The 25,843-nt window shown below is 41.6% G+C and overlaps 1 protein-coding gene across 2 annotated transcripts in view; it reads left to right on the top strand.

Moving 5' to 3' along the window:
• Positions 1-4,451: 4,451 nt before the first annotated feature.
• The window catches only part of RTKN2 (rhotekin 2), a 60,680-nt gene continuing 39,288 nt past the window's right edge, over positions 4,452-25,843 (top strand). For both annotated transcript variants that reach the window (XM_039481761.1, XM_039481762.1), the window contains exons 1-3: positions 4,452-4,563; positions 14,461-14,660; positions 18,845-18,903. In XM_039481761.1, coding sequence (XP_039337695.1) covers positions 4,513-4,563; positions 14,461-14,660; positions 18,845-18,903 — 310 coding nt within the window. In that variant the 5' untranslated portion in view covers positions 4,452-4,512. The remainder of the gene's footprint in view (positions 4,564-14,460; positions 14,661-18,844; positions 18,904-25,843) is intronic.

Below are 25,843 nucleotides of genomic sequence, written 5' to 3' on the forward strand. Positions count from 1 at the left end.
ACTTGTCCTTGCAATGATTTATCACAGCCAGGGGCGGCTCTAGGATTTGAGCCGCCCCAAGCAGGGCGGCACGCCACGGGGGGCGCTCTGGCGGTCGCCGGTCCCGCGGCTCCGGTGGACCTCCCACAGACATGCCTGCGGGAGGTCCACTGGAGCCTCCTGCCGCCCTCCCGCGGGACGCCACCCCAAGCGCGCGCTTGGCGCACTGGGGTCTGGAGCCGGCCCTGATCACAGCCACACACCCACATTGTTTTTGGCAGAACCATTTTGGTGCGCTCTTGAGACATGTATCCTGTTAAACTCTGTAGTATTTCTGGAAGCGAGTGCTCCTGGGAAACTTGAATATAGGTCGATTTGTTCTGGGGTGATCAATTGGAAGAACTGGCTAAGTTGTGAAACACCTGGAGCAACTATTGAGTTGCAGATGCATGGTGTTGTATCTGCATTGCAAGTACCTAGTGTAACCCCGACAGACCCTGATCGAACCTGGGGCCTCTGAAGCTTAAAGCATGAGCCAAAAGCCAACTGGTTGTTAGCTAAGGCTGTAGAATAGACTCAATCTCTATCTCTAATTGGTCTCGGTGCCACTAGATGGGACAGAACATCACACCCAGGAGGTGTGTGGGTTACATACTTCCTCTAGCTAGGACCGCCCAGAGGATTCAGGGGTCCTGGGGTAAAGTGGGGGAGCTGCGGCGCTTGTACTCACCCGGCGGCGGTCTGGATCTTCGACGGCATTTCAGTGGCGGGGGGCCCTTCAGTCACTCCGTGTCTTCAGCAGCACTGAAGGGCCCCCCACTGCTGAAATGCCGCCGAAGACCCGGAGCGACTGAAGGGCCCCCCGCCGCTGAAATGACAGCCGAAGAGCCGGACTGCTGCCAGGCCAGGGCTCACGGGGCCCCTGTGGGGCCCAGGGCAAATTGCCCCACTTGCCCCCCCCTCTGGGCAGCCCTGCCTCTAACTAAGGAAACGCATCCTGAGTTTTAGAGACTTCTCAGTTGAAATCCTGGACGAGCCCCCACTTGCAACGCTGACAGACCCCGGTCATCGACAGGCAGGATCAAGCTTGAGGCCTCTGGAGCTTAAAGCATGAGCCTCTACCGCATGAGCTAAAAGCCAACTGGCTCTTAGTTATGGCTGTAGAGCAGATTCAATCTCTCTAGTTGGTCTTGGTGCCACTAGATGGGAGAGAACACCACACCCAGGAGGTGTGTGGGTAACACTAGCACAATGGGGTCATGGCCTCTAGGTGCTAGCAAAAGACAAGTAAGTAATAATTAGCATGTTCTATTAATTGGAATCATGTTACGCGTTATGCAATATCATAACATGCTCTGTCTGTTTAACAGTTTGGGACAGGACTAAGAACTGCTAGCCTTGTGGATCAATTTTCAAAGCAATTCTTAGAAATCATTCATACTTATGGAAACGTCCCCCGAAATATTCTGGCAAGTCTGTGGTTTAGTATTAAAATATGTAGGGGATACAAGTTTAGTACATGGATCTTTTTTGCCTAGGCCAGTAGAGCCCTGACACATTGCAGTAAAGATGATTTTAAATTTTGGGAAGGGGTGGCCTCTCACAGTGGATGAAATTCAATCCAGCATAAGGCTCTCTGCACTACATAAACTCTGCAGTTGGGCTGTATAAATGGGCTAGGCTGTGGCCTAACAGACAGCCTTCTGCATCCTGAGTGGGTTTCCCTAATGAATTCAAATATGCCAGCAGTGAGGCTAGTTCCAAATGGTTCAGCACAAATGGGATGGTTGGGGCTCAGGCCATGACACCTGTGGCTATATATATAATCTAGGGTTGTCAATCCACCCCCAGCATGTGCAGTCACCATTCTAGTCCATACACTGGGATATCAGCAATGTTGTAGCCTGGAGCCCATTGCATGTTGGGGACCGAACCGGCGCAGCTCTAGACGCGCCAAGCAGCGCTGGGGGGCGGCGCGTTTCGGGGCGGCACCTGCGCGGGCGACGGGTGCGCTTCCCGCGCGGCTCGGAGCCGCTGAGCGCCCAGACTGGCGGCTCCGCCGCTGTCCCGCCGGCCGGGGGCTCTGCGGCTGCTGCGCTGGCGGCGGAGCGGAGCTCAGCCAGAGGGGAAGAGGGGACCGCCGGGGGGAAGGAAGGGCGCGGCGCGCTCCGCGCTGCTTGGGGCAGCCCGATTTCTAGAGCCGCCCCTGGACCGAACACCATACTTTCTGCTCCCACTTAGTTCCCCAAACAGTTCTTCTTGTGGGGAGGTGTGATTTCCATCCCATATAGGCTCTTCATGCCAGTCGATTCAGAGTTGTGTTACCTGCTGTGCAGAAAGCAAGCACTGTACCCTTCTCCTTAGACTGTAAATGCCATGGGACAAATTTTACTTTCAAACACATAACACGTGTAACCCTGACGAAGCAATGGGGTTTTAGAGTCTCTAAATCACATTTTTGTACTTTATATTAACATATTGCCCCATCCGTTAGAGTTCTGTGTTCTCCATAAAGCCAAGCCTTTTGCTATCCCACTCCAGCCAACAGCATTCAATTGTGTCACAAATGCTAACTTGTATTTTCTGAAGAAATGTGGTTTCATAAGAGTAAATGGGAATTATTATCTAAGGAAAGGCTTAAAGGGAAAAGCCAAGGTCTAACAAATGAGAGGAAGAGGTAGTACTTAGAAGCCCAACTAAACACACTTTTGAGCAAGGTTAACTCTTTGGTAAAGGAAACCCACCTTTGCAAAACCACAGAAGACAGAGATGGTTTCCATTCTTATGATGTTAAATGTGATGAATAATTACATGTATAATTTTTCACAACACACATAACTAGCAGAACTAACACAATTACTGAAGTACATCACATTAATATTGTAGAATTAAAAGGAAAATCGACATCCCAAATATACAGTTAAAAATTGATGTATTACTTCAATTTGAACTCTGACTACATATGGCGCTCCGACTGTAAAAGTTCAGGAACAGTTGTCTGTTTTCAGTCTGTTTAAAGAATATTAATCTGAAAAAAGTGGTATTGACCTATTTTAGAAAAAATAAGATAATGAATAGTAAAGAAAATGAATGTCAAGAAAATTAATCTCTTGAAACAGATCATTATTCAACTTTGATTGATTTTCCTGGTTAGACATTATGAAATTAATAAATGTTTCAATAATGTTATCCAAGTATTCAAAATAATGTATTTTAATGATGCATGATTTTATTCTTGATGAATATCCTTGTTAATACTATGAAAATGCAGAACTTTATTACAAACACCACAAATATTAACTGTAGCAAGGTATACATTTTATCATTTATAAATTGTTGTAATTGATAAATGATGCAAAATATTGACATCCTTTCAATTTCTATACCTCCACCCCTTCACATAACTTTATTAGCATTCATTTAAGACTCAGTGTCCAAGGATTTGTAATTCACCTACAAAAATTCATTCTGAAGTGAAGCTTCAGATTCACTGTTGCTGTTCAGAAGAGACTGAATCCTCAACCACCACTGGATTCTTCACTCTCCATTTTTCAAGAGGTGCCTAGAACAGATAACCGTAAAAAAAAATTGTATTATTTTAGTTTTCCTGACTGTTTTAGCAGAGTCCAGGCACACATTCATAAAGGACCTTAGGACATGTAGACCAGCACTGAGAAACAAAAAGATCTTTAACTTTTTCTTGTAGCCCCAAATCATGTTTACACTGTTTCATCACCGCATTTTTTTAAATGCTTGTTGTTTATAAGCCATAGCCATAACCAAAGGAATAAAAGCCAAAGTCCTTGCTTTGATGAGTTTATGTACCACGGACCCAATCCTGCTCGCACTGAAACCACTGTCAAAACTCCCATTAACTTCAGCGGGAGCAAGAGCCAGTGTAATTTTGCAAACTGCCACCGTCACAAATTGCAGTTGCCGACAACGGTGGGTGGGCTGTTTTGCTGCCTCTGCCTTTGACCATCCTCTAGTGCAGCAGGGGTAGCACGTTGTGACAGAGGGTGGGGGACACTCCCAGGTCTCCTTCAGCAGCGCCACACCTCAGCCCAGAAGGGAAGCGCCGCTGTGTCTAGGCACTGGGAGGCACCACGCCTCTAAGAACACAGCCCTGGGAAGCAGGAGCTGAGCGGCACCGTCCTGCCGGAGCCCTATTGCCCCTCGCCCCCCAATTCTGCAGCTCACCCTGCCCTGCCCGGGTCACTGTCACCCGAGTCCGTAGCCCTCGCCAGGGCAGAGGCGTCACTGGATATTACTGAGCATGCTCAGTTCCAGCCAAGCCGCAAGTTCTGAGGGGCGTGACAGCAAGAGATACGGGCCTGCGGCGGGTGCCACGGAGCGCTGCTCGCCGGTCGGGCTAGGCTGGGAAGTCGCCGTGGGGGCGGGGCCCGCTGAAGAGCTCTGCGTGGGGGCGGGGCCGGGGGCGAGCTCTCCCTTTAGGGGCGGGGCCGCGGCTGCCGTTGGGCCGGACCGGCGGCTGGGAGCGGGAGTTTTGAACGTTGGTGCGGGCGGCTCGAGATGCAGCGCTGCCGGGGACCCTGGGCCACCTGCCCGGAGCAGGAGGAGCCGGTGAGCAGCTCCCCGCGCGTTGTTCCGTGAGGCTGCCCCGTGCTTGGAGCCTGCCGAGCCGGGTCCCGGCCCGCTTCCCTCCGGCAAGTGCGCGAGGAGCGAGCCGGCACCCCCAGGTCAGCGCCCGGCGGGGGAGTGAGGCAGGGCCGCAGCTGGTACTGAGCGTGCGCTTACGAACTGAGCATGCTCAGTAACGTCAGCTGAAGCCGCCGCCTGGCCGTGCCCTCCCTGGGGATTGCAGCTGCTCCCTGCTGCTCAGAGGGGAACAGTCTGTGCGGGGCAGCAGGCTTGGGGGGGCACAGTCAGGGCCGGCCCGGGGGTAGGGGCGCTGCCAGATGGAGTCCGAGGGGAGCCCCGCCGGGCAAGGAAGGGTCCCGGGGGAGTTACCCGGCCGGGCTGAGCCTTCTGCAGAGGCTGCAAAAAATAGTGTGTGGCGGGGCAGCGCGGCTCCCCCCTCCCCCAGCCGGCAGGACGGCGCCGCTCAGCTCCCGCTTCCCAGGGCTGTGTTCTTAGAGGCGTGGTGCCTCCCAGAGCCTAGACACAGCAGCGCTTCCCTTCTGGTGTGATGCATTGAGCTGCTAAAACAGACTTGATTCAGTGGAATATTTCACATGCACCACCCCCCCCTCGCCCTTCCAAAATTATAATTATTTTACTTAATTCCTTATCCACTTATATGTCTGCATAAAGCCTTATAGCCGTTTATATACAAATCTGTCTCAGGTGCTCTTTTTGCTGCCTGAATTAGACTGCCTTTTTCTTGTAATCCACTGTAAATCTAGTTTTGCTCCTTTAAATTATTTACTTTAAAAAATGCTGTCTTGCTTACTCTTAGCGCTTAGAATGATAGCAAAATTCTGACAAGCGTACGCCCAACCATCACAATTTATAACCCCTCAGCCGGATTAAAGCATAAAATAACTAAACTACAGTTTGAGGCCTCTAAAAAAGAAAAAACTGACTCCATTTCAAATTTTACCAAAATCGGATGATAAATAAAGGAGGCACGGGGAAAAAAGAAGAGTCTCTCTAAAGATAGACATTTTTGTTCAAATATGATAAAAATATACAGATCTGGCTACACAAATACTCTTATATGTATCCGATGAAGTGGGTATTCGCCCACGAAAGCTCATGCTCCAATATGTTTGTTAGTCTATAAGGTGCCACAGAATTCTTTCCCGCTCTTCCCCTACCCTTACCCTTCACTAATTGTTTATTACTGAAAGCTGAGAGGCCAGGGCTGAGAAAACATAATTGCACTTGTAAAATTAGTATTCCTACAAGTAAGTCTATCAGTCTTCTAAGGCAGCATTTTGTTGGCCAGCTGCTACTGGTAAAATTCTGACTGTGCTTTCATAACTTTATTTAAATAAATAATCTCACTGCCGATAGAATCGGGGGGAAAATGTGAGGTCGGAGACAGCAGTGTCATGAAGCAATCCTGCCAAACTCATACTTGTATGGGACTTGTCCTAGGAGTGGGTTCTAGGCCATGAAAGCTTATGCCCAAATAAATTTGTTAGTCTCTAAGGTGCCACGAAGGACTGCTCATTGTTTTTGCTGACTAACATGGCTGCCACTCAGAAACCTGTCATGTATAATGTCCCCCTTGGCTGGTAATAGCCAGAAGGAGGCTATTTTGTTTACGGTCCAGCATGCTCAGTCGTATAGTGCCTTTGCTCCTGTTTTTCTTCGTTTTCTTAAGTATTAGTGTGTTCTTTCTTCTTTTAATCTGTACATACGTACCATTGTGTATTTTAGTACGCATGCCGGTTTCTGCTTCATGCGCTATCCATGCTTCATGTGACTGAGTTTGTAGGTAATCGTCTTATGGACTTGGGTCAAGTGGATCTTGAGGAGGATACATTTGTATCAGTTTTGGGAACCTTAACAGTAAATGTCAGAGTGCTGACGAAAGGATAAATAGAGGGTTTTGAGAGAAGTGAAGGAAGATATACATATATATCAAAATATTCTGAGTACTTGGTGAGCAAGTTATTTCAAACTATGTGCATATATGATTTATAGGCTAGTAAAGCCTATAACATTCATTACATTTTCTTGAATATAGGCTAGGTTTTTTTCCACTTTCTCGATGCCATTTCTAGAGATTACCAGTCTTTTTTTTTCTGATAAATTCTTTTTCTCTTTCATGCATATAGCTTGTTGTCACTCTGTGTGTCCGAGGTATTTACTCAAGATTAATTCAGTGGTCCTGGGGGAGACTGAGGATAGAAAAGCGAATGTGAAGAGAGAGATCTGATGCTGCAAGAAAATCTATCTGCCCTAAGCATTCTGTGCATTGAAACTTCGTAGGTTATCATTGATGACTTTGCTCTCCAAAAATCATAAAAGAAAATGTTTTAAATTTCAGTGTTAAAATTAATGTGATGTGCAGACGGACATACTGCAGGTTGTACTACTTCTATTAAGAAAGCTCGTCTGTGTAACTAACTGCTTTTGTGTTGCTGTAGATATAAAGTTTTCATATCTACTAATTAAGAAATCATAGACAAAATGTGTTAATTTGAAACAATTTTATAATGCAAACAGGCATATTGCAAGATGTTAGATTTTTATTCTATTTTTACAACTTTGCTGTTGTATATATGCAAATATAAAGCTTTCATGTTTATATATTCAATTTCCTTTCTGTGAAAATAATAAATTAATTCTTTTTAATGGTATGAGGCCTCTTACACTTGACATAGCTTAGGCCTCAGAATGTCATAATCCAGCCCTGCCTGGACCAGAGGACAGGAAAGGTGAGAGGTAGCACATTATGACAGGGCTGCAAAAAAGAACACAATCAATGTCAGTAACTGGTGCTGGTAGCAAATTGTGATGGTAGCAGTTTGTAACAACTCCTGGGCAGCCTGCTGAACGGGGTTGGTCAGATCATAGGCTCCTGCCCTGGTCCTATCCCCTTTCTGTCCATGTAACTTGCTTGTTTGGTGGAAGGCCACAGTCCTGGAGTTGTTTTGCACTCAGTCTGTGCTGCCTGGGAGGTGGCTGGGGTCATTCAGTCCTCGGCAGAATGGATGGGGGTGTGGTTTCTGGCTTTTTCCCCTTTTTAGCCCAAGCAAGCCACTCTGCAGCGCTGGGCTGTTAATACCCTCACTGTGGTCACAGTCTGGGTCTGACCACCTCCTCAAGCAGGTGTCTTCTCAGTACCCAGCTGGGCACCTTGGCCTTCCTAGCTCTACAAAGGCGGCCACTTTAAAATACTGCAACTGCCAGAATTTACAAACTAGGAGTAATTTTCCCAAGATCTTCAGGACAGAGACTGTCTGCTGCTCTGTACAGCACCTACCACAATGGGGCCCTGACCTTGGGTTGACCCTACGTAATACTGAAATAAACACAGAGGTGAAAGTAAGCCAGTATGGTCTGGTACGGTGTACCGGCAAGAGCTGGTATGCTGTGCCGAACTTGACTGGCTTCCCCGGCGGTGATTTAAAGGGCCCAGGGCTCCCCAGGCCCTTTAAATCACAGCTGGAGCTCTGGCAGTTGGGCTCGGGTGGGGATTTAAAGGCCCCGGAGCTCCAGCCGCTGCGGGAAGCCCCGGGCCCTTTAAATCACCGCTGGAGCTCTGGCAGCTGGGCTTGGGTGGTGCTTTAAAGGGCCCAGGGCTCCCCACAGCGGCTGGAGCCTCTGGCCCTTTAAATCACCACAGGAGCCCAGCTGCTGGGTTTGGGCGGGAATGTAAAGGGCCTGGTGCTCCTGCCGCTGCGGGGAGCCCCAGGCCCTTTAAATCACCGCCAGAGCTCCAGCAGCAGGGCTCAGGCGGCACTTTAAAGCTTCCAGTCACAGATGGAGCCCCAGGCCCTTTAAATCTTTAAAGGCCCCACCTCTTCTGGTTGAGGCCACGCCCCTACTCAGGACTCCAGCGTACCTGTAAGTCCTTTCAGTTACTTTCACCCCTGAATAAACATGATTAAGAATATGAGAAAGAACTGTCACTGGCTTAACTCTTTCCATCTGAGAACTATGGCCCGATCTCATTAAAAATAAAATGTGTGGGTCTTGTAACATAGACCTTATCCCCAACGATCTACAACATACTGTTAACCAAACATGAGTGAATGTTAGCCAGCTTACTGTCTCCTGAACCATCTAGCCCAGGGATCAGCAACCGTTCAGAAGTGGTGTGCCGAGTCTTCATTTATTCACTTTAATTTAAGGTTTTGTGTGCCGGTAATACACTTTAATGTTTTTAGAAGGTCTCTTTCTATAAGTCTATAATATATAATTAAACTATTGTTGTATGTAAAGTAAATAAGGTTTTTAAAATGTTTAAGAAGCTTCATTTAAAATTAAATTAAAATGCAGAGCCCCCTGGACCGGTGGCCAGGACCTGGGCAGTGTGAGTGCCACTGAAAATCAGCTTGCGTGCCGCCTTCGGCACCTGTGCCATAGGTTGCCTACCCCTGATCTAACCCCATACCAAGCTATAATAGTTGCCCATGTTGACAGTCTCCATAGTGAGACTAATGTTTGCGCATGGAGACAGGACAACATTTAGGCCACTTGTGTGCTAAGACCACAGCCTATCATGCTGACCAATGTTGTCTCGTTGTTCCTTGTGGCCCCTCTTAGTCTATCCATCTGTTGTCTATTGTATGATACTTAGCTTGTAGTTTGCAGTTTTGTAGATGTATTGGTCCCAGGATTACCCACTTAATTTGAAATGGTTTCTTGCAACATATGTTAATCCCTTATGCTTAACAATTTGTCTTGCTTTGTATTTAGCTATGGTGCTCTGGTTACCTTTCCCAGCCCTCAAGAAGAGATCTGTGAAGCTCAAAGCTTGTCTCTTCCTCCAACAGAAGAAGCTTAGATTGTAAGCTCTTTGGGACAGAGGATTCCTTTGTCTGACTGTTCAGCAGTTAGTGCACTGGGGTCCTGGTCCATGACTAGAGCTCCTAAATAATAATAGTAGTAACAGACACCTTCATTCTCAGACGTTTTCATTCCATGACAAGGATGAAACATAATGATGGAATGATGCAGGGCCCTTTTCTCATGTAGGGACTTTCTGCTTTACCTGTGTTGATGGATGCGTATGTGACTTTGGTTTCCCATGCTGTCAGTCTGCCATGCTAAAATTTAAAACAAATTAAACTTAAAATCAAGATAACTTCAAATTTAGCAATGTTTTAAAAGGAATTAATTGATACTTATGACAAAAAATAACTTATTCATGACAATTTACTTAATCTATTCAGCCATATTTGAATTGCCTGAAGTCAAATTCAGTTGCTTAATATTTACTTGGGTAGGAAGGTGCAGGTGTTCCTATTTGTTGTCCTATGCATTAATTCATAATCTTAAAATCGTTCTCATCAGGATTCAGAATTTAACACTTAAACACATGGTCAATGTCATTGAAATCAGCGGGGGGCAACCGTGGGGACACTAGTGGATATAAGGCTCAGCAACTGATGAAATTTTTAAGTACTATCCCAATGAAATCAATGGGATTACTCATGCTATTAATATTAAGTATGTGTTTGCAGAATTGGGACCTTGGTTACACACTAGCTGGGGCTGGGACCACCTTTTTATTAAACACACACACATAGTACCTAGCAGAATCAAGTCCTGAGGGGGTACTACAGCAATATTACTACAATAACAAAAATTCTATTGCGTTGGCTAGAGCAGTATCAGTTTTATAACTCTGTAAATGGATATACTTTGCCTTTCAGAGCACACTGCAAGATGCACGCTATTTGTGTGAGTTGCCACTGCGGGTGGATTTTGATAAGGGTTGAGCATGTGGAGATGGAGAGCAGTTTAATTTTATTTTTGTAAATTATGGCAGGGTGTGTGTATAGAGTGTTGGATAGTTGTCCCTTATTTTTTAACATAAATCTAAATACAGTAAAGATCAATTGCTGTTGGAGCTAAACACCAGTACTTTTATGAGTTGCAAACAGGGAGGAATCCCATTTTTCCAATACTATGTACTTCAAGAATTCTCCCAGATAAGGAGGCAGTCTGATCTAATGGTTAGGTCACAGGACTTGGCATCAAGAGGCTCGGGTTTTATTGTCAGTTGTGCCCTTGATTTGATTTGCACTTACTCACTCATTTTCCCCGTCTGTAAAATGGAGCCCATACTTGTACTCACTTCTAAAGTGCTTTGTGAGATACAGATGAAAAACACTATGTAGGTGCAAGGTACTGTTATTGGACCACTAAGATTCTGTGCATGGAGGAAGCAAAAGGGTAATCAGAACACGGTAATGCATTTTGTAATGATAAAAACATTTAGCACATCAGTACTAAAGTTTAACAGCAAGAAACTAGTTGTTGGAAAGAAATTATTGCAGTGCTATCATCTAGATTAAACATGTTTTATTATTTATTGCAAAATTCTGTATAAGAGATACTCAACTGTATGAAAAGCCATTGCAATGAACTGCATGCATTTTTGAAAATTATTTGCTTCTAAATTGTGGAACATATGAATTGTTAATAAATGATTTACTGATGTAAACAGCACTGGTACTCTGGCTTAGACCAAAAGTTGAAATACCGAGAACCCATCTATTTACAGTATACGATATATAGTAGCTATTGTGGTATAGATGCTTTTTTGTCCACTAAAAGCTTAGTAAATTAACTTCTCCATTCTAACTGATTTCTATGGCTTTTTTTTCCAGGAATGATTCTAAATGTAACATTTAAAAGTCTTTCTCACAATGGAGGGGAAAAAAGCCCATTGCTTTAGCCCTGAAATGCTCCAAGAATGTCGTGATAGCAGTTCTGTAGCTAAGAGTGACTTGGGCATTCTTTATAAATATATTCAATTTCTATGTTATAATCCATAGCTGCTTTTGTTTTGGTGAGATTCCATGGCCCTGTCAACACTGGGAAACTTTCTAGAATTTTGCACCAAAAGTAGGAATGCTAAGAAACCACTAACGGGGATAAGGCCCTGGGAACTTGTGGCATCTTAAGTGTAACCTGCAAAGGGAAACCTGTTTTGAGAAGAGTTAGGTCTTGTCTACAGGTAGATGCTATTGTGAAGTAAGCGAGGGTGTGAATTTAAAGTGCAGTAGTTATGCTGTAATAGCTTCCCACATGGATATTTCTGCACTAAGTGCCTGTGTACACTTTAGTTTAATTCACTTGTAAAGTGGATTAAGCTAAACCTCACACAAGCACTCTTAGTGTGAAATAAGTGTCCACAGGGAAGCTATTGCAGACTACCCATTGTGGGTTATTTTCCCCCTATAGACAATCCTTTAGAATAGAGTGCTTAAAATGGCTGTGCCTGTCTGGATCCGTGCCCATGCTATTGCTACCAGTGATAGAATTGAATTGGTGAAATTAACAATTGGAGAAACTTGTTGGCATAAAAAGACTAATGTACTGGTAAACTTAGCCTTTGATTAAATGATGGTCTGCCAGGCCTCTCAATGGCATGCTATTACTTTCAGAGGGAAGCTTGGTAAGATTTAGAAAAGATCAAGCAATCCTTTGCAGATACAAGGAACCCAAGTGATTCCCAAATTAGGCCACTAAATCACTCCTCTAATCAATTAGTTGCCTCTCTTTAGTCATCCTGTCATCTAGGGTTACTCTGAAAAAACTGGTGAGTACTTGCACTTTGCCAGTTCTACAGTTGCACTGAAGCTGGCAATGATAGGAAACACACACATATATATTTCCTCACAGAAAAATGGCTGACCAAGTATTATTATTTTATCAACAACAATTGGTTAATAACATAGTAAAAACATCCTGACTGGATAATAATTAAATCAGTTTCAATATCATGTGCTGCAAAGAGCTGCAGGAGACACATTAAAGAGCTGCTTGCAGCTCGCAAGCCTCAATCTGAGTATCACTGCTCTAACCTGATGCACGATACAACCTCTTTAGCTACGGTAGCAAATTCATAGCCTATACAACCAGTAACCGAAAGAAAAAGTAATTGTGATGGTCTGTAGCAGTTGGAGTGAAGAAAGAGACCTGATTCTGATCAGTGCTGTCTTTTACAAACAGCCATCTTCTGACTAGTTTTAGTGCTAGGCCATTTAATGAGAGGACTGGCTGAGGGGGCCAACTGCCAATGGCAATCTGCTGTGTGTTGTACACCCTCCTGTTTCCTTGCTTCCCAACATGGTGCTAGCTGTGAGACCTGGCTTCCTTTAACATTACTTCTCTATATTAATATGAATAGTTGTCAGATTTTAATTTGCAAACCAAGAAGGTATAGTGCAAGTAACCCTTGCAGATTTTCAATTTTTTGGAAGGTAATACGGAAAGTTAACTAAAATTCATATTTCCCATAAGATCTTAAGTATAATACACAGAAAATATTTCCCCGCCTCCCAAAATAGCACGGTAATCTATTTCATGCTGTATTTCAGTGGTAGGTGAGATAATATTTTATAATATATGTCGCTTCCTTCTGGAGGAAAAGTGCTCTATAAATATTCATTCATGTCAGAGAGAATGCACTTTTTGTAGGTTAATCTTTAAACTATTACAAGCTAATTGAAGTCTGATTTTTAGTTCACTTTAATATCATTAAATTCATATCCTATTTAAACAAAGGACAGTAGCATCCTGCAGTCTACCTTTTTACATATTCAGGTGTATTTTGAACTCTTTAGCTACATTTACCAAAAAGTGGATGTCACTATTGATTATATCCCCTTCAAGATGACCAAAGAAGGAAAAAAAAATTTTAGTTAATTTCAAATCTTTCCCATCTCTTTTAGTTGTACTGTGTTCCCCTTAATACACAGGTGCTCCACTGAAAAACATTTTTTAAGTGGAATGTTTAAAAGTTTTATACTCTGTAAGCATTGTTTAATTAGGCCTCACAACACCTATATCAAGGGTGGGCAAACTTTTTTGGCCCTAGGGCCACATCGGGGTGCGAAACTGTATGGAGGGCTGAGTAGGGAAGGCTGTGCCTCCACAAACAGCCTGGCCCCTGCCCCCATCTGCCCCCTCCCACCTCCTGCCCCCGACTGCCCCCTTCAGACCCCCCCATCCATCCAACCCCCCCTGCTCCTTGTCCCCTTACTGCCCCCTCCTGGGACCCCCGCCCCTAACCACCCACCTGCTATCTAACCCCCCAGTTCCCTGCCCCCACCCTCAGAAACTCTGCCCTATTCAACCACCCCCTGTTCCTATCCCCTGACCGCTGCCCACAGAATGTCTGTTCCATCCAACCGCCTCCTGCTCCCTGTCTCTGACTGCTCCCCGGGGCCACCTGTCCCTTATCCAACCCCCTGGTCCCATGGCTGTGGGGGAGGGAGAACAGCGGGGGAGGGGCCCAGGGCTAGCCTTCTGGGCCAGGAGCTCAGGGGCTGGGCAGGACCGTCCCATGGGCAGTAGTTTGCCCACCTCTGACCTATATGATGTAGAGAAACATCATTATTTTACAAATGGGGTGACTAAAGCATATATGTTAAATAACTTTCAGCTCATAGAGTGAGTCAATGTCAGTACCTGAATTAGAGCTCACCCTAATCTTCTGGTTGAATGTGTAATCCAGTATGCACCAGTTCATTCCAGTATTCTTTTTTATATATTAAAAAGTGTACTCATTTCAAATACTGAACTAGCCTTACTGACTGTGTAGTGATTAAAGACCTAGGGTACCACACACTTTCGATGATATAGTAAATACTTAGTTCTTCTAAAAAATACTTAATACAATTTCTGTACTAACAATGAGGAGTACTTGTGGCATCTTAGAGACTAACAAATTTATTTGGGCATAAGCTTTCATGGTTGTTTTTTTTTGCTGATACAGGCTAACATGGCTACCGCTCTGAATTTCTGTACTGTTATTAATTGGATTTTATTGTAGTTCTACAATGTTTGGTCTCTTGACAATCTTGTATGTATCTTGATATCTAGGAATGCAGCATTCAAGAAAAGATTGACTTTGAAATCCGCATGCGAGAGGGAATTTGTAAACTGCTTGCAGTGAGCACCCAAAAAGACCAAGTGCTGCATGCAGTTAAAAACCTGATGGTTTGCAATGCTCGCGTACTTGCCTACAAGACAGAACTACAGAAACAAAAAGAGGAACCAGTCACGTACAGAACAGGAGGAGGGTGAGTAACAATCTTGAGTGTTTCGTTACAAATTGAGAATTCAATAGCAAGCTCTAGGTTGTGATTTTAAAAAAATAAAATAAGACGGTTTAGGTAATTGTTAGTGTTTGTATCAGGAGGCTTAGCCAGAATATTGGATCTAGAACTGGCTTGTCCTCTTCTCTTTCTCCCCCCCCCCCCCCAACAAAACCCAAACCAAAAACCTACAGCAACTTGATCTTTGCACTGTACTGGAGCATTAAATCTGCATTTCATAACCTCATTTCAAGATACTGGATTTGGTATTTTAGAAAATGTAAATTGAGGTAATTTGTTCTCTACTAAAACATATTATGGGCATTATCCATTAGTGTTCAAGACGTAAGTGTGGGATACCCTGATGAGCATGTTTTGTACAAGAGACGTTTACATTGAACGTGTGCAGCGATATCGGGTTAGGTGTGTGAAGGAATAAAGCATGGAAGACCTTATGGGTAAGCCCCTACTTGAATTGCAGGATGATTGTCAAAAAATTGCAGCTGAGTTGTGGACAAACCATGGAAAATTGCAGAAAAATAATAATGGGCCTTATTACTTTTCCGCTGTCGGCCACCTGGGGCTGAGAGTGAGGGCCGGGGGCTGACGGCAGGGGCTCCTGCTCTCCGTCCCGGGGTGGCTGGGGTCCCACTGTTAGCTCCACACACAGAGAGAGACTAATATTGTGGAATCCTCAATATTGCAAGCTAAGTAGAGCTTTACTTATGGGAATATCTCCAAACCAGCATACCTTTTATTTCTAGTTTTCAATCTTTTACTCTTTCTAAATCAGCAGTTCTCAAACTTTTGTACTGGTGACCCCTTTCAGACAGCAAGCCTCTGAGTGTGACCCCCCCCCCCCCTTATAAATTATTTAATACCATTATAAATGTTAGAGGCAAAGCATGGTTTGGGGTGGAGGCTGACAGCTCATGAGCCCCCATGTTATAACTTCGCAACCCCCTGAGGGGTCCTCAACCCCAGTGTGAGAACACCTGTTCTAAATGTACTTCAATGGTTAATTGGTACCCTCTGCTGGCCATTTTAGTTAACTACATCATAGTAATAAAATACACAATTCTTCACAAACATGAAGACACATGCTTGGTTGAAAATATGCTTGAATTATAACTGCTGGGTGAGTTAAAGCATAACTAGCTAACCTGTATAATGTTGCTCTGCAAAAGAGAATAGAACTTGTATCACTATTCTCAATATTACATACAGAGCTACCATTACTTTCAGATTATCATTTTAATGAAGTATTATGTAGCAATTCAGTGCAGAATCTCTTCAAGCAATTATGGACTTAGTCCCAATGAACTGTATCCATAGCAACAAACTTCTAACATTTTGCATCTAGAAATGTCTTTTTTTGGGGAGAAAGCTAGAGAATTTTGTTTTGTGGCCAGATTAACCCTGATGATTAAAGCTAATTTTTAAAATTATTGCATATGCACATAACCACAGTATATTTTATGGCATCATCAAACTTTTACCAGTTATATTGCTTTTTCATAAGAAGTTAAAGACTTATATGACATTCTTTTCTTTCTCCATCACCAAAAGCAGAAAGACCAAATATTTATGCTGACTCTTAGATCTGTAGGCTTTTGATACCATTGACCACAAGGTAGTGGTTAGGGTGGCTAAATACTTATGATTTTAACAAAATTAAATAAAAAACTGGACTTTTGTATTTAAATCAGATATTTTTGATATTTAAATAGGTTTTTTTAAAGAAACCTGTTTAAAATGAAATTTAATACAAAATATTGTAAGGTCTAAACTTATTACAATCTCTTAAAATATGCTATCTCCATGAGCCTCTATCAAAAACTTTGAGTTAAAGGCTGCTTTTCTATATAAAGAAAGAGATTTCCCCCCTAATTCTAGATTTTGAGGTCAAGCTTTATAAATATGGCACAGTAGGTCAGTCTAACTTAAGAGACTTAGGCAAGTAGGAACTTAAGCTTTGATCACTTTCTTTTAGGAATATTTAAAATTTTTCCCCAAGTGACCTGAAATAATCAGTTAAATTAGCTGACTATAGTTAATCCAACGGTTTAATAAACCATTTAGTTGTAAATGTGAAACCTGGTTTGATAAGAGAAGTTTATGGATCCAAAACATTTAAGATTGTGTTGTTTAATAAAAATACATTTTATATGCTGTTTTGTATGTTTAATTAAATTCAAGTTACTATCCTAATGCCGCTTGACACAAATCTTGAGCAAAACATTTAATTATTTAGTAAATAATATATTGTTCACCATTTTCTGACATACTGGAATGTACAAGTAATGAGAATCTGAAAATATTAAACTATATAACTGCTTAAATAAATGTGTATAGTTATAGTGTATCCTCCTAGGTAGCAAAAAGATGTACCAAATCTAGTATAAAGGCTTTATTTACTTGTAAATCAACATCTCATAATGGCTATATCAACCAATGAGAATGCACCATTCTTTAGACAATAACTGACATACAAGTGGAAAAGCTGATTAAAATACATTATTTTACTTGATTCTTTCCATTAGGTGATTTAAGCCAATCCACCTTGGTAGTGGTGATACATTTGCAGATTAAAGCATAGATTCTTGGAGATACATTTGTGTCTATGCTGTTTTGTTTTTTTTCCTCCGTGGTTTAGAGAACAGTACTGGATGGTTGCTTGTCTACTCAAGAAGCTCTCTGTGACCGGGACTGTACAGAGTTCTGTCTCATCCCCGTTCAGCGGGCACCTGAAACCATTAGCTTTGTGTTGCAGTGTCATCAGTATTCTGACAACATTTGGGGCAGGTCTACACTTAAAAAGCTTCAATGGCGCAGCCGCACTAATGCAGCTGTTGTGCATTAGTGAAGACATTACTGCGCTGACAGGAAAGCATTTGCCATCAGTATAGTTAATCCATCTTCAAGAGTCAGTAGAAGCTCTCCCATCGACATAACGCTGTCTACACAAGGGGTTAGGTTGGCATAACTACGTTGCTCAGGCGAATAGATTTTTCACACCTGAGTGATATAAGTATACCAATATAGTATAGACCAGGCATTGGATTTTGTTTCTGCTTTGTTGTTTCTGCTTTGTTGAATGGTCATAATGCAGTCTGGTGTCCTAGCTGCTTCTGGATGCCCAGATATCAGTAGTGACTCGGAACTATTAACTTAGCTTGGCCAGGAGATAGGAAAGGTTGCAAATGGATGTGGAGCTCACTACTGCTCATTCCTTTGAGGGGGCAGGGATAGTTCAGTGGTTTGAGCATTGGCCTGCTAAACCCAGGGTTGTGAGTTCAATCCTTGAGGGGGCCACTTAGGGGTCTGGGGCAAGATCAGTACTTGGTCCTGCTAGTGAAGGCGGCAGGGGGCTGGACTCAATGACCCTTCGGGGTCCCTTCCAGTTCTATGAGATAGGTATATCTCTGTGTTACCTCCAGATTGGTCCATTCCAATATGATTTACATGGGACTACCTTTGAAGACATCTTGGAAACTTTAGTTAGTACAGAATATAGCTGGCCACATACTTAGTGGTGGTTGACTCAGGGTACACACCACACCCAGTGCTTCAGAGATTGTACTGGCTCCTGATTTGTTTCTAGGTTTATTTCAAGGTGTATTGATTAGAGTTTTTCCCTTACTAAAACCTCAGGTAATCTGCATATTAATTATCACCCTGAAAACGCAACACTTGGCAATAACTTCTGTTAGCTGAGGAGGAAATGTTTCTCTCTCCATCTTTTAATACAACAAGTGGAGAAAGTAAATTATAGTTTCTTAACGTGTGTGTGTGTGTGTGTGGAGGAAAGGGAGAAGCAATAGGCATAACTAGATTCTCTTGGAGTTGAAAAATGCAGGGAAGATCTGCTCACTTACCCTTTAATGTCTAGTTTACACGGATTAAGGATCCAATCCTCTGTGAAATTAGGGAAGTTTACAATATCTTCATTCAAGAATATGCAGAGCCCAACAACTTAAGCGTGGGCGCCTCTACATCCAAAGGTAGCCAAACTCTTCTTTAAAGAAAAGCATCTGGACTGAGCATGTGTGAAACTTTAATCTTAAACCTATTCAACTGTGGAAGTTTTAAAAACTGCTAATATTGTTCAAAAGCTTGCTTTTAGAGGTAAAAGCACATTATTCCAAGCCTTCTGTTTCTTTTGGCAGGTGTTCAGATGTTCGGACTAAAGAGCATGCAGCATGTAGAGGAAAGGTTGCCATATCAGGTACACAACTGGGTGACCGTTTCATTTTGTTGTAAATGTAGAAAAATCTAATAAATTATATATATTAGCAGTTTTCATGCATTACAAAGTATATATGATTGGACAGTTTTTTTTTCATTTGGCCAAATATACAAACAAGGTGGGATTTAAAAAAAAGCTTAGATGATTTAGGAGCATAAGCCATTGCCTTTCAGTGGAACCTGTGCTCTTTAGTAATTTGGGAGCTTTTGAAAACCCCACCCAAGATCTTCCTACTACTTTGAAGGACTTTCATATTATGGAATGCTTTTGTATCTGCCTATATGCTTAAACATGTTTGAAAGATAAATATATTAATTTACTTAAAAATAAATGTTAAAGTCTTGGGATAAAAATTTGAAAAGTGCCCAAATCCTTTTGAAAGTGAATAGGATTTGTGTTAGGTGCTTTTAAAAATATTTTCCTTGATCCCTTATAGCCTAACTTCTACATGATCCTATCATGAAATCTGTAGGATCTTATAATATAATATAGTAGATATTTGTTTGCAGCAACACCTTGTAAGAGCAACCGCTGCTTATGAGCAACATTTCCCTTGGGAACACTTTCCCTGTTGTGAATTGTCAGCACATTCCCCATAACAGCAACAGCCACTTAGGAGCAACATAGCAAAAGGGCACCAATATGTTGCTACTAATGAGCGTTTACTGTAATAATACTTAACTTTTATTCAGCACTTCATCAGTACATCTCAAAGTGCTTCACAATCCTTTATTTATTCTCAGAACACCTCTGTGGGGTAGGGAAGTATTTTCATCTTCAATTTACAGATGTGCCATTGATTTTTGATATGATTTGACACAAGATAAGTAAGGAAACTACAGGGAAACTGAAGTGTTAGATTCCAAATGTATCTTTCAAAATTTTATGATAGGAATTGAGGTTCTTCCAACTTGATGAATCAAGTGTTCACTTCCTGAATAAATTTTTTTAAAAAGGTTATACTGTAGGTTCTGCATCTAAACAAGCATGTGTACATGTTGGGCCAGCTTTAGCCTTAGGCTAGGTCTACACTGGGGGGGGGCTCGACCTAAGATACACAACTTCAGCTATGTGAATAGTATATCTTAGGTCGATTTACCTGGCTGTGAGGACGGTGACGAGTCGACTGCTGCTGCTCCCCCGTCGACTCCGCTTCCGCCTCTCGCCACGGTGGAGTTCCGGAGTTGATGGCAGAGCAGTCGGGGATCGATTTTATCGCTTCTACACTAGACACAATAAATCGATCCCCGATAGATCGATCACTATTCGGCGGGTAGTGTAGACGTACCCTTTGTGTAAACATGTGCTACTCTGTTGACCTTATACCATGACTAAGGCTATGATTTTGGCACTGGTATTTTTATTAAGTCACGGACAGGACATGGGCAATGAACAATAAATTACGGATTTATTGAAGCCACTGCCATGGGGCTGAAGCTGGAGCCCTAAGTGTCGCAGGGCTGAATCACTGAAATTTTCAGGAAGTCAGAGAGGTCTCATAAAATCACAGAATCCGTGACTGACTTGTAGCCTTAACCATGGCTGAGGTTGGTTCATAGTGTAGTTGCTGATGGTGCCCGCAAAAATCTGGTAGACATTGGCAATGCTTTTTTTTAATTCACTGCTTAAATGAGCAATAAACACCAAAAAACAAGTTAAAATGACTATTTTTTATTACAGTAGAGAAAGTTTAAAAGTAAGTTAAATTTGTCTTTTCCTTTTTGGGGTGTGTGAAATATGCTGTTCTGTCACCAAGGCTTAATGGAATCTTGTAATCATTTTGTTGGATGCTAGGGCACATAGAATAGACTCGGAAGGGTGGCAGCTTTATCTCAGCATGGAGTGGGGAATACATTCATTATCCATAATTTTTCTTGCTCTTATATTGTTTTCACGCATTTAAATCCCCCTTGCATGAATAAACTATGTAATTTATCTGTTTTACCAATTACTTTGTCAGCAGACAATAAATTAAATGTTGATCAGAAAGCATAACTGTAATTTAAAGGTCTGTTTTTATAATCTATAAATAAAATGTCAAAAGGAATCATTGGATTTAAAACTGATTAATTGTACTACATGAATGTATCTAATTTAAATCCATATGGATTTACAGCTAATTGTAACTGAAATTAAAATGTGTGAAAATTGATCTGAATTTTTGATAAATGGTTTATAAGTATCATGTTAAACTTGTTCAAGTAATTGAGTGTCTATATCCTGATGACTTTTTCTGATTAAGGCGTAAATTTTTCATTTTTCATGATGTAGAAGGAGGCATACAAAAGTACTTTTGTTAGCCAATGTAGTTTTTTAGAGCATTAAAGCAGTCATTCATGACTTTCCATGGTTAAAGTTTCAAAAACTTTTCTATTGTAACTCCGTTTCCATATTTTATAACTTTCAGACCTTTGTCTTTTAAGGCTGAAATTTTCCATGCTCAGTTTTTTCAAATGAAAAAAAAAGAGATTCCTGTAACTTTTTGAGCCACATTTCCACTTGTGTAGCTGTCAGTGACTTTTTAAGTGGGTCTGTTGCAGTTAGGAAGCTTTTCCAAGATTTTAGGCATCTAACTGCTGTGACCATGAAGCAGATGTCTGGTATCTTCAACCTGTTGCAATCATTCTTTTTTGCTTGTAATTGCTTTCCTAATAGCCACAGAAGCAGTTCCAGCAAGCACAAAAAGGCCGCTCACTGTTTGTTTTAGGCATCATATGATGTAGCAGTAGCTGTTAATTCAGCACATGGTCCAGGTTCTTTGTGTGAGTTGATCTTTCCCACAGTGGACGTGCATATTCAGCTGTCGAATAGCAAAGTGCAAGTGCAGTGGCTGTTAATGTTGCTGGGTTGGTTCCCCATTTTGAATTTGCAAGCTTCCTGAGTATGTTGTTCCAGGTGCTAACTTTGCCTTTTGTCGTCTTCATGTGTGCCTTGAAGGAGAGAGTGCCGTATAGTGTCACTCCGTTTCAGTGTTGAGTAACTGATACCCCATTCCAGATGATGATGTGCTGTATATTGGCCTCAGATGCTGAGGATGGAAGAGACTCACTTGTGTTTTGGCTGTGTTGGCATGCAGCTGGTTCTTAATGTAATAGACTGAGAGCCCAGATGGTGCCGATATTAATGTAACTTACTTCAGAATGAGATCCTTGGCTGGGGCAGCAACACATAGATCGTTGGCATAGATAAAACTTATTAGATGTTGAAAAGTACTGGCAAGAGTATGCTCGCTTGTGGTAGGCCATTTTCTTTTGCCACCATAAGCTCTGCTTCCTGTGTAGTTTAATGTAAGAACATCAGTGCTCTAATAGAGATTGTATCCGTTATACAAAGTGTTGTATTTTTTAGAGGAGCCTTCAGTAATTTATTATGTCCTATCCTGCTGATAGGACAACAAATACAGTGCCTGTTACCATATCCTTTTCAAGGCCATCTTTGTAGTATTGACTGATGTTTAGTATTTTTCCGGTGCATGGTTTTCTTGGGTAGAATCCACCTTACTCTGGGATTAGTTGCTTTTGAACATATGGTGATAGATGACTTGAGATGTGATGCTTATACAGTTTGCAGAAGTGATAATAGTGATATAAGCCTGAATTTCTTCAGCTCCACTGCATCCTTCTGTGGCTTCAGGAGTGCCGCAACTCATTGCTTTGTGTGTAGCTGAGCACGTTAAACAACTTAAGTAATTGGTTCTTTGTTGCTGGTCCAAAGTGTTCGATTTGGTCAGACCAAATGTCAGCTAGTCTGGTGGCTAGATTCTCTAAAGCTATACATCCTGCTGAACGCCTATGACTGCAATATAACTAAAGAATTTCTATGCCTGCAGACCAACTCAGTCGTCAGCATAACCGACTGACTGTACCTGAACATCAAAGCAGTCGTCAATGTCATTCAGAATGGTCCTCATCAAGACAACACTGACAAGAATATCAGCAAATATCAAAGGGCTCTGGTGTGCCAAACACAACCCGGTAGCCAAAATGTGCACAGACTACAATTGTGAAGAACTGGTCTCTGCACTAATGGAGGAAAAATGGAAGTCATGGCAGAATCTTCTTGCAAGTACGGATATGACCCATAGCAGTAAGAAAGCATGGATTACCATCTGGAAGCTTAACAACGACCCAAGAAAGGCAGAGCAACACTACAACGTTCTTGCAGACCAGGTCGTACACCAACTCCTGGAAAATAACAGGGCACCACACAGACAACCCAAATTGCGGCTTGAGTAGCAAGAAGAGCAGGAAATTTATAATTTTGAGGCACAGTGGAAAATGACCGAATTAACCTCCACAATAGCGCCCTCAAGAATGGCAAAGCTACTGGTCTAGGTAACATTGTACTGAACAAATCAAACACTTTGGACCAGCAGTAAGGTTGTTACAATTAAAACAACAAGGAACCTTGGATGAAAAATCCTCTGAGAATAACTGACTAATGGAACTTGCTGAACAAGTATCTGTGTATTTTTTTTTCTGTATACTTTCTGTACAGACCAATTCCACAACCAGTAAAGTTCCTATATAAAAATGTGTTAAAGATTTTTAATGAAAACCTGCATATTTGCACTAATGCTGTTCACCATCCCAAGTCACCTAATATATTGCATGCTCTTTATAAAGTTGCTGTATTGTACTTCTGGAGCCAACTTTGTTTTATGGAGTTCACTTCATGTGACATGTATTTGAGGAATAAATCTATAAATATCAATAGGCACTGCTGTTTGCCAGTGTCAGATATAATTGAACTTAACAGGATAGATGAACTAATACGTTTGTTTAAAGAAATACCAACTCCATCATTAGTTACTGACAGCAAGTGACTTAGAAGAATTAAGCTGCTCTGCCTTTAGCCCTTTAATATGGTTATAAAGTAAAAGGTAACCTTTTCTTTTAACTAAAAAGTAGGGCTGTCAAGTGATTAAAAAAATTAATCACACCATTTATTTAAATATTTTTGGATGTTTTCTACATTTTCAAATATACTGATTTCAATTACAACACAGAATACAAAGTATACAGTGCTCACTTAATATTTATTTTTGATTACAAGTATTTGCACTGTAAAAAGACAAAAGAAATAGTATTTACCAATTTGCCTAATACAAGGACTGTAGTGCAATCACGTTATCATGAAAGTTGAACTTACAAATGTAGAATTATGTACAAAAAAACTTACATTCAAAAATAAAACAAATCTAAAATTTTAGAGCCTGCAAGTCCACTCAGTCCTACTTCTTGTTCAGCCAATTGCTCAGACAAACAAGTTTGTTTAAATTAGCAGGAGATAATGCTACCCACTTCTTGTTTACAATGTCACCTGAAAGTGAGAACAGGTGTTCTCAGGGCACTGTTGTAAATGGCGTCACAAGATATTTATGTGCCAAATGCGCTAAAGATTCACACGTCCCTTCATGCTTCAGCCACCATTCCAGAAGACATGGGTCCATGCTGATGACGGGTTCTGCTCGATAACAATCCAAAGCAGTGCGGACTGACGCATGTTCATTTTCATTTTCTGAGTCAGATGCCACCAGCAGAAGGTGGATTTTATTTTTTGGTAGTTTGGGTTCTGTAGTTTTCACATCGGAGTGTTGCTCTTTTAAGACTTCTGAAAGCATGCTCCATATCTCGTCCCTCTCAGATCTTGGAAGGCATTTCAGATTCTTAAACCTTGGGTCAAATGCTGAAGCTATCTTTAGAAATCTCACATTGGTACCTTCTTTGCGTTTTGTGTAATCTGTGGTGAAAGTGTTCTTAAAATGAACATGTGCTGGGTCATCATCCAAGATTGCTATAACAGGAAATATATGGCAGAATGTGGGTAAAACAGAGCATGGGACATACAATTCTCCCCCAAAGCGTTCAGTTGGAAATTTAATTAACACATTATTTTTTTTAATGAGCGCTACCAGCATGGAAGCATGTCCTCTGGAATGGTGGCTGAAGCATGAAGGGGCATACAAATGTTTAGCATATCTGTCACATAAATACCTTGCAATGCCAGCTACAAAAGTGCCATGCAAATGCCTGTTCTCACTTTCTGGTGACATTGTAAATAAGAAGAGGGCAGCAATATCTCCCTTAAATGTAAACAAACTTGTTTGTCTTAGCGATTGGCTGAACAAGAAGTAGGACTGAGTGGACTTGTAGGCTCTGAAGTTTTACATTGTTTTGTTTTTGAGTGCAGTTATGTAACAAAAGCAATCTACATTTTTAAGTTTTCCCTTTCACGGCAAAGAGATTGCAAGAAAGTGCTTGTATGAGGTGAATTGAAAAAGCCTATTTCTTTTGTTTATCATTTTTACAGTGCAAATATTTGTAAGCAAAAATATCCACTTTGATTTCAGTTACAACACAGAATACAATATACATGAAAATGTAGAGAAACATCCAAAATATTTAATAGAATACCAATTGAAATTTATTATTTAACAGTGCAATTAAAACTGCGATTTAATCATGATTAATTTTTTAAATTATGATTAATTTGTTTTGAGTTAATTGCGTGAGTTAATAGTGATTAATCAACAGTTCTTCTAAAAAGCTTTTTAAAAATTTTTGTGTCAGGCAAGGTGATCCAAATTCAGTATGTAATTGAAAGTGGTATTTGCTCAATGACTGGCAAGGCAAGAAAAAGCACTTGCTGCACAAACTTCTCCTATAGAGGGGTTGTCTGTCTTGTAGCAAAATGAGTGGTTCCCAGCACAAACATAGCAAGAGTATTTCACTTAACATGTCTTCACTGTAAAATTGACTTAAATATCACTCAGAGCCACGTTCCAGGAGCCACCTGGAGATGTTATTTCAGATTCTTAAATAAGATTATAAACTATACTGGGATAAAGAACATTTCTAAAGGAGAATGACACTTCATATTGAACTAGTTAAATTATGAAGTTTCTTTTGGCACTAAG

The sequence above is a fragment of the Mauremys reevesii genome, linkage group 7 (assembly GCF_016161935.1).
Source record: "Mauremys reevesii isolate NIE-2019 linkage group 7, ASM1616193v1, whole genome shotgun sequence".
NCBI classification, from domain to species: Eukaryota; Metazoa; Chordata; order Testudines; family Geoemydidae; genus Mauremys; species Mauremys reevesii.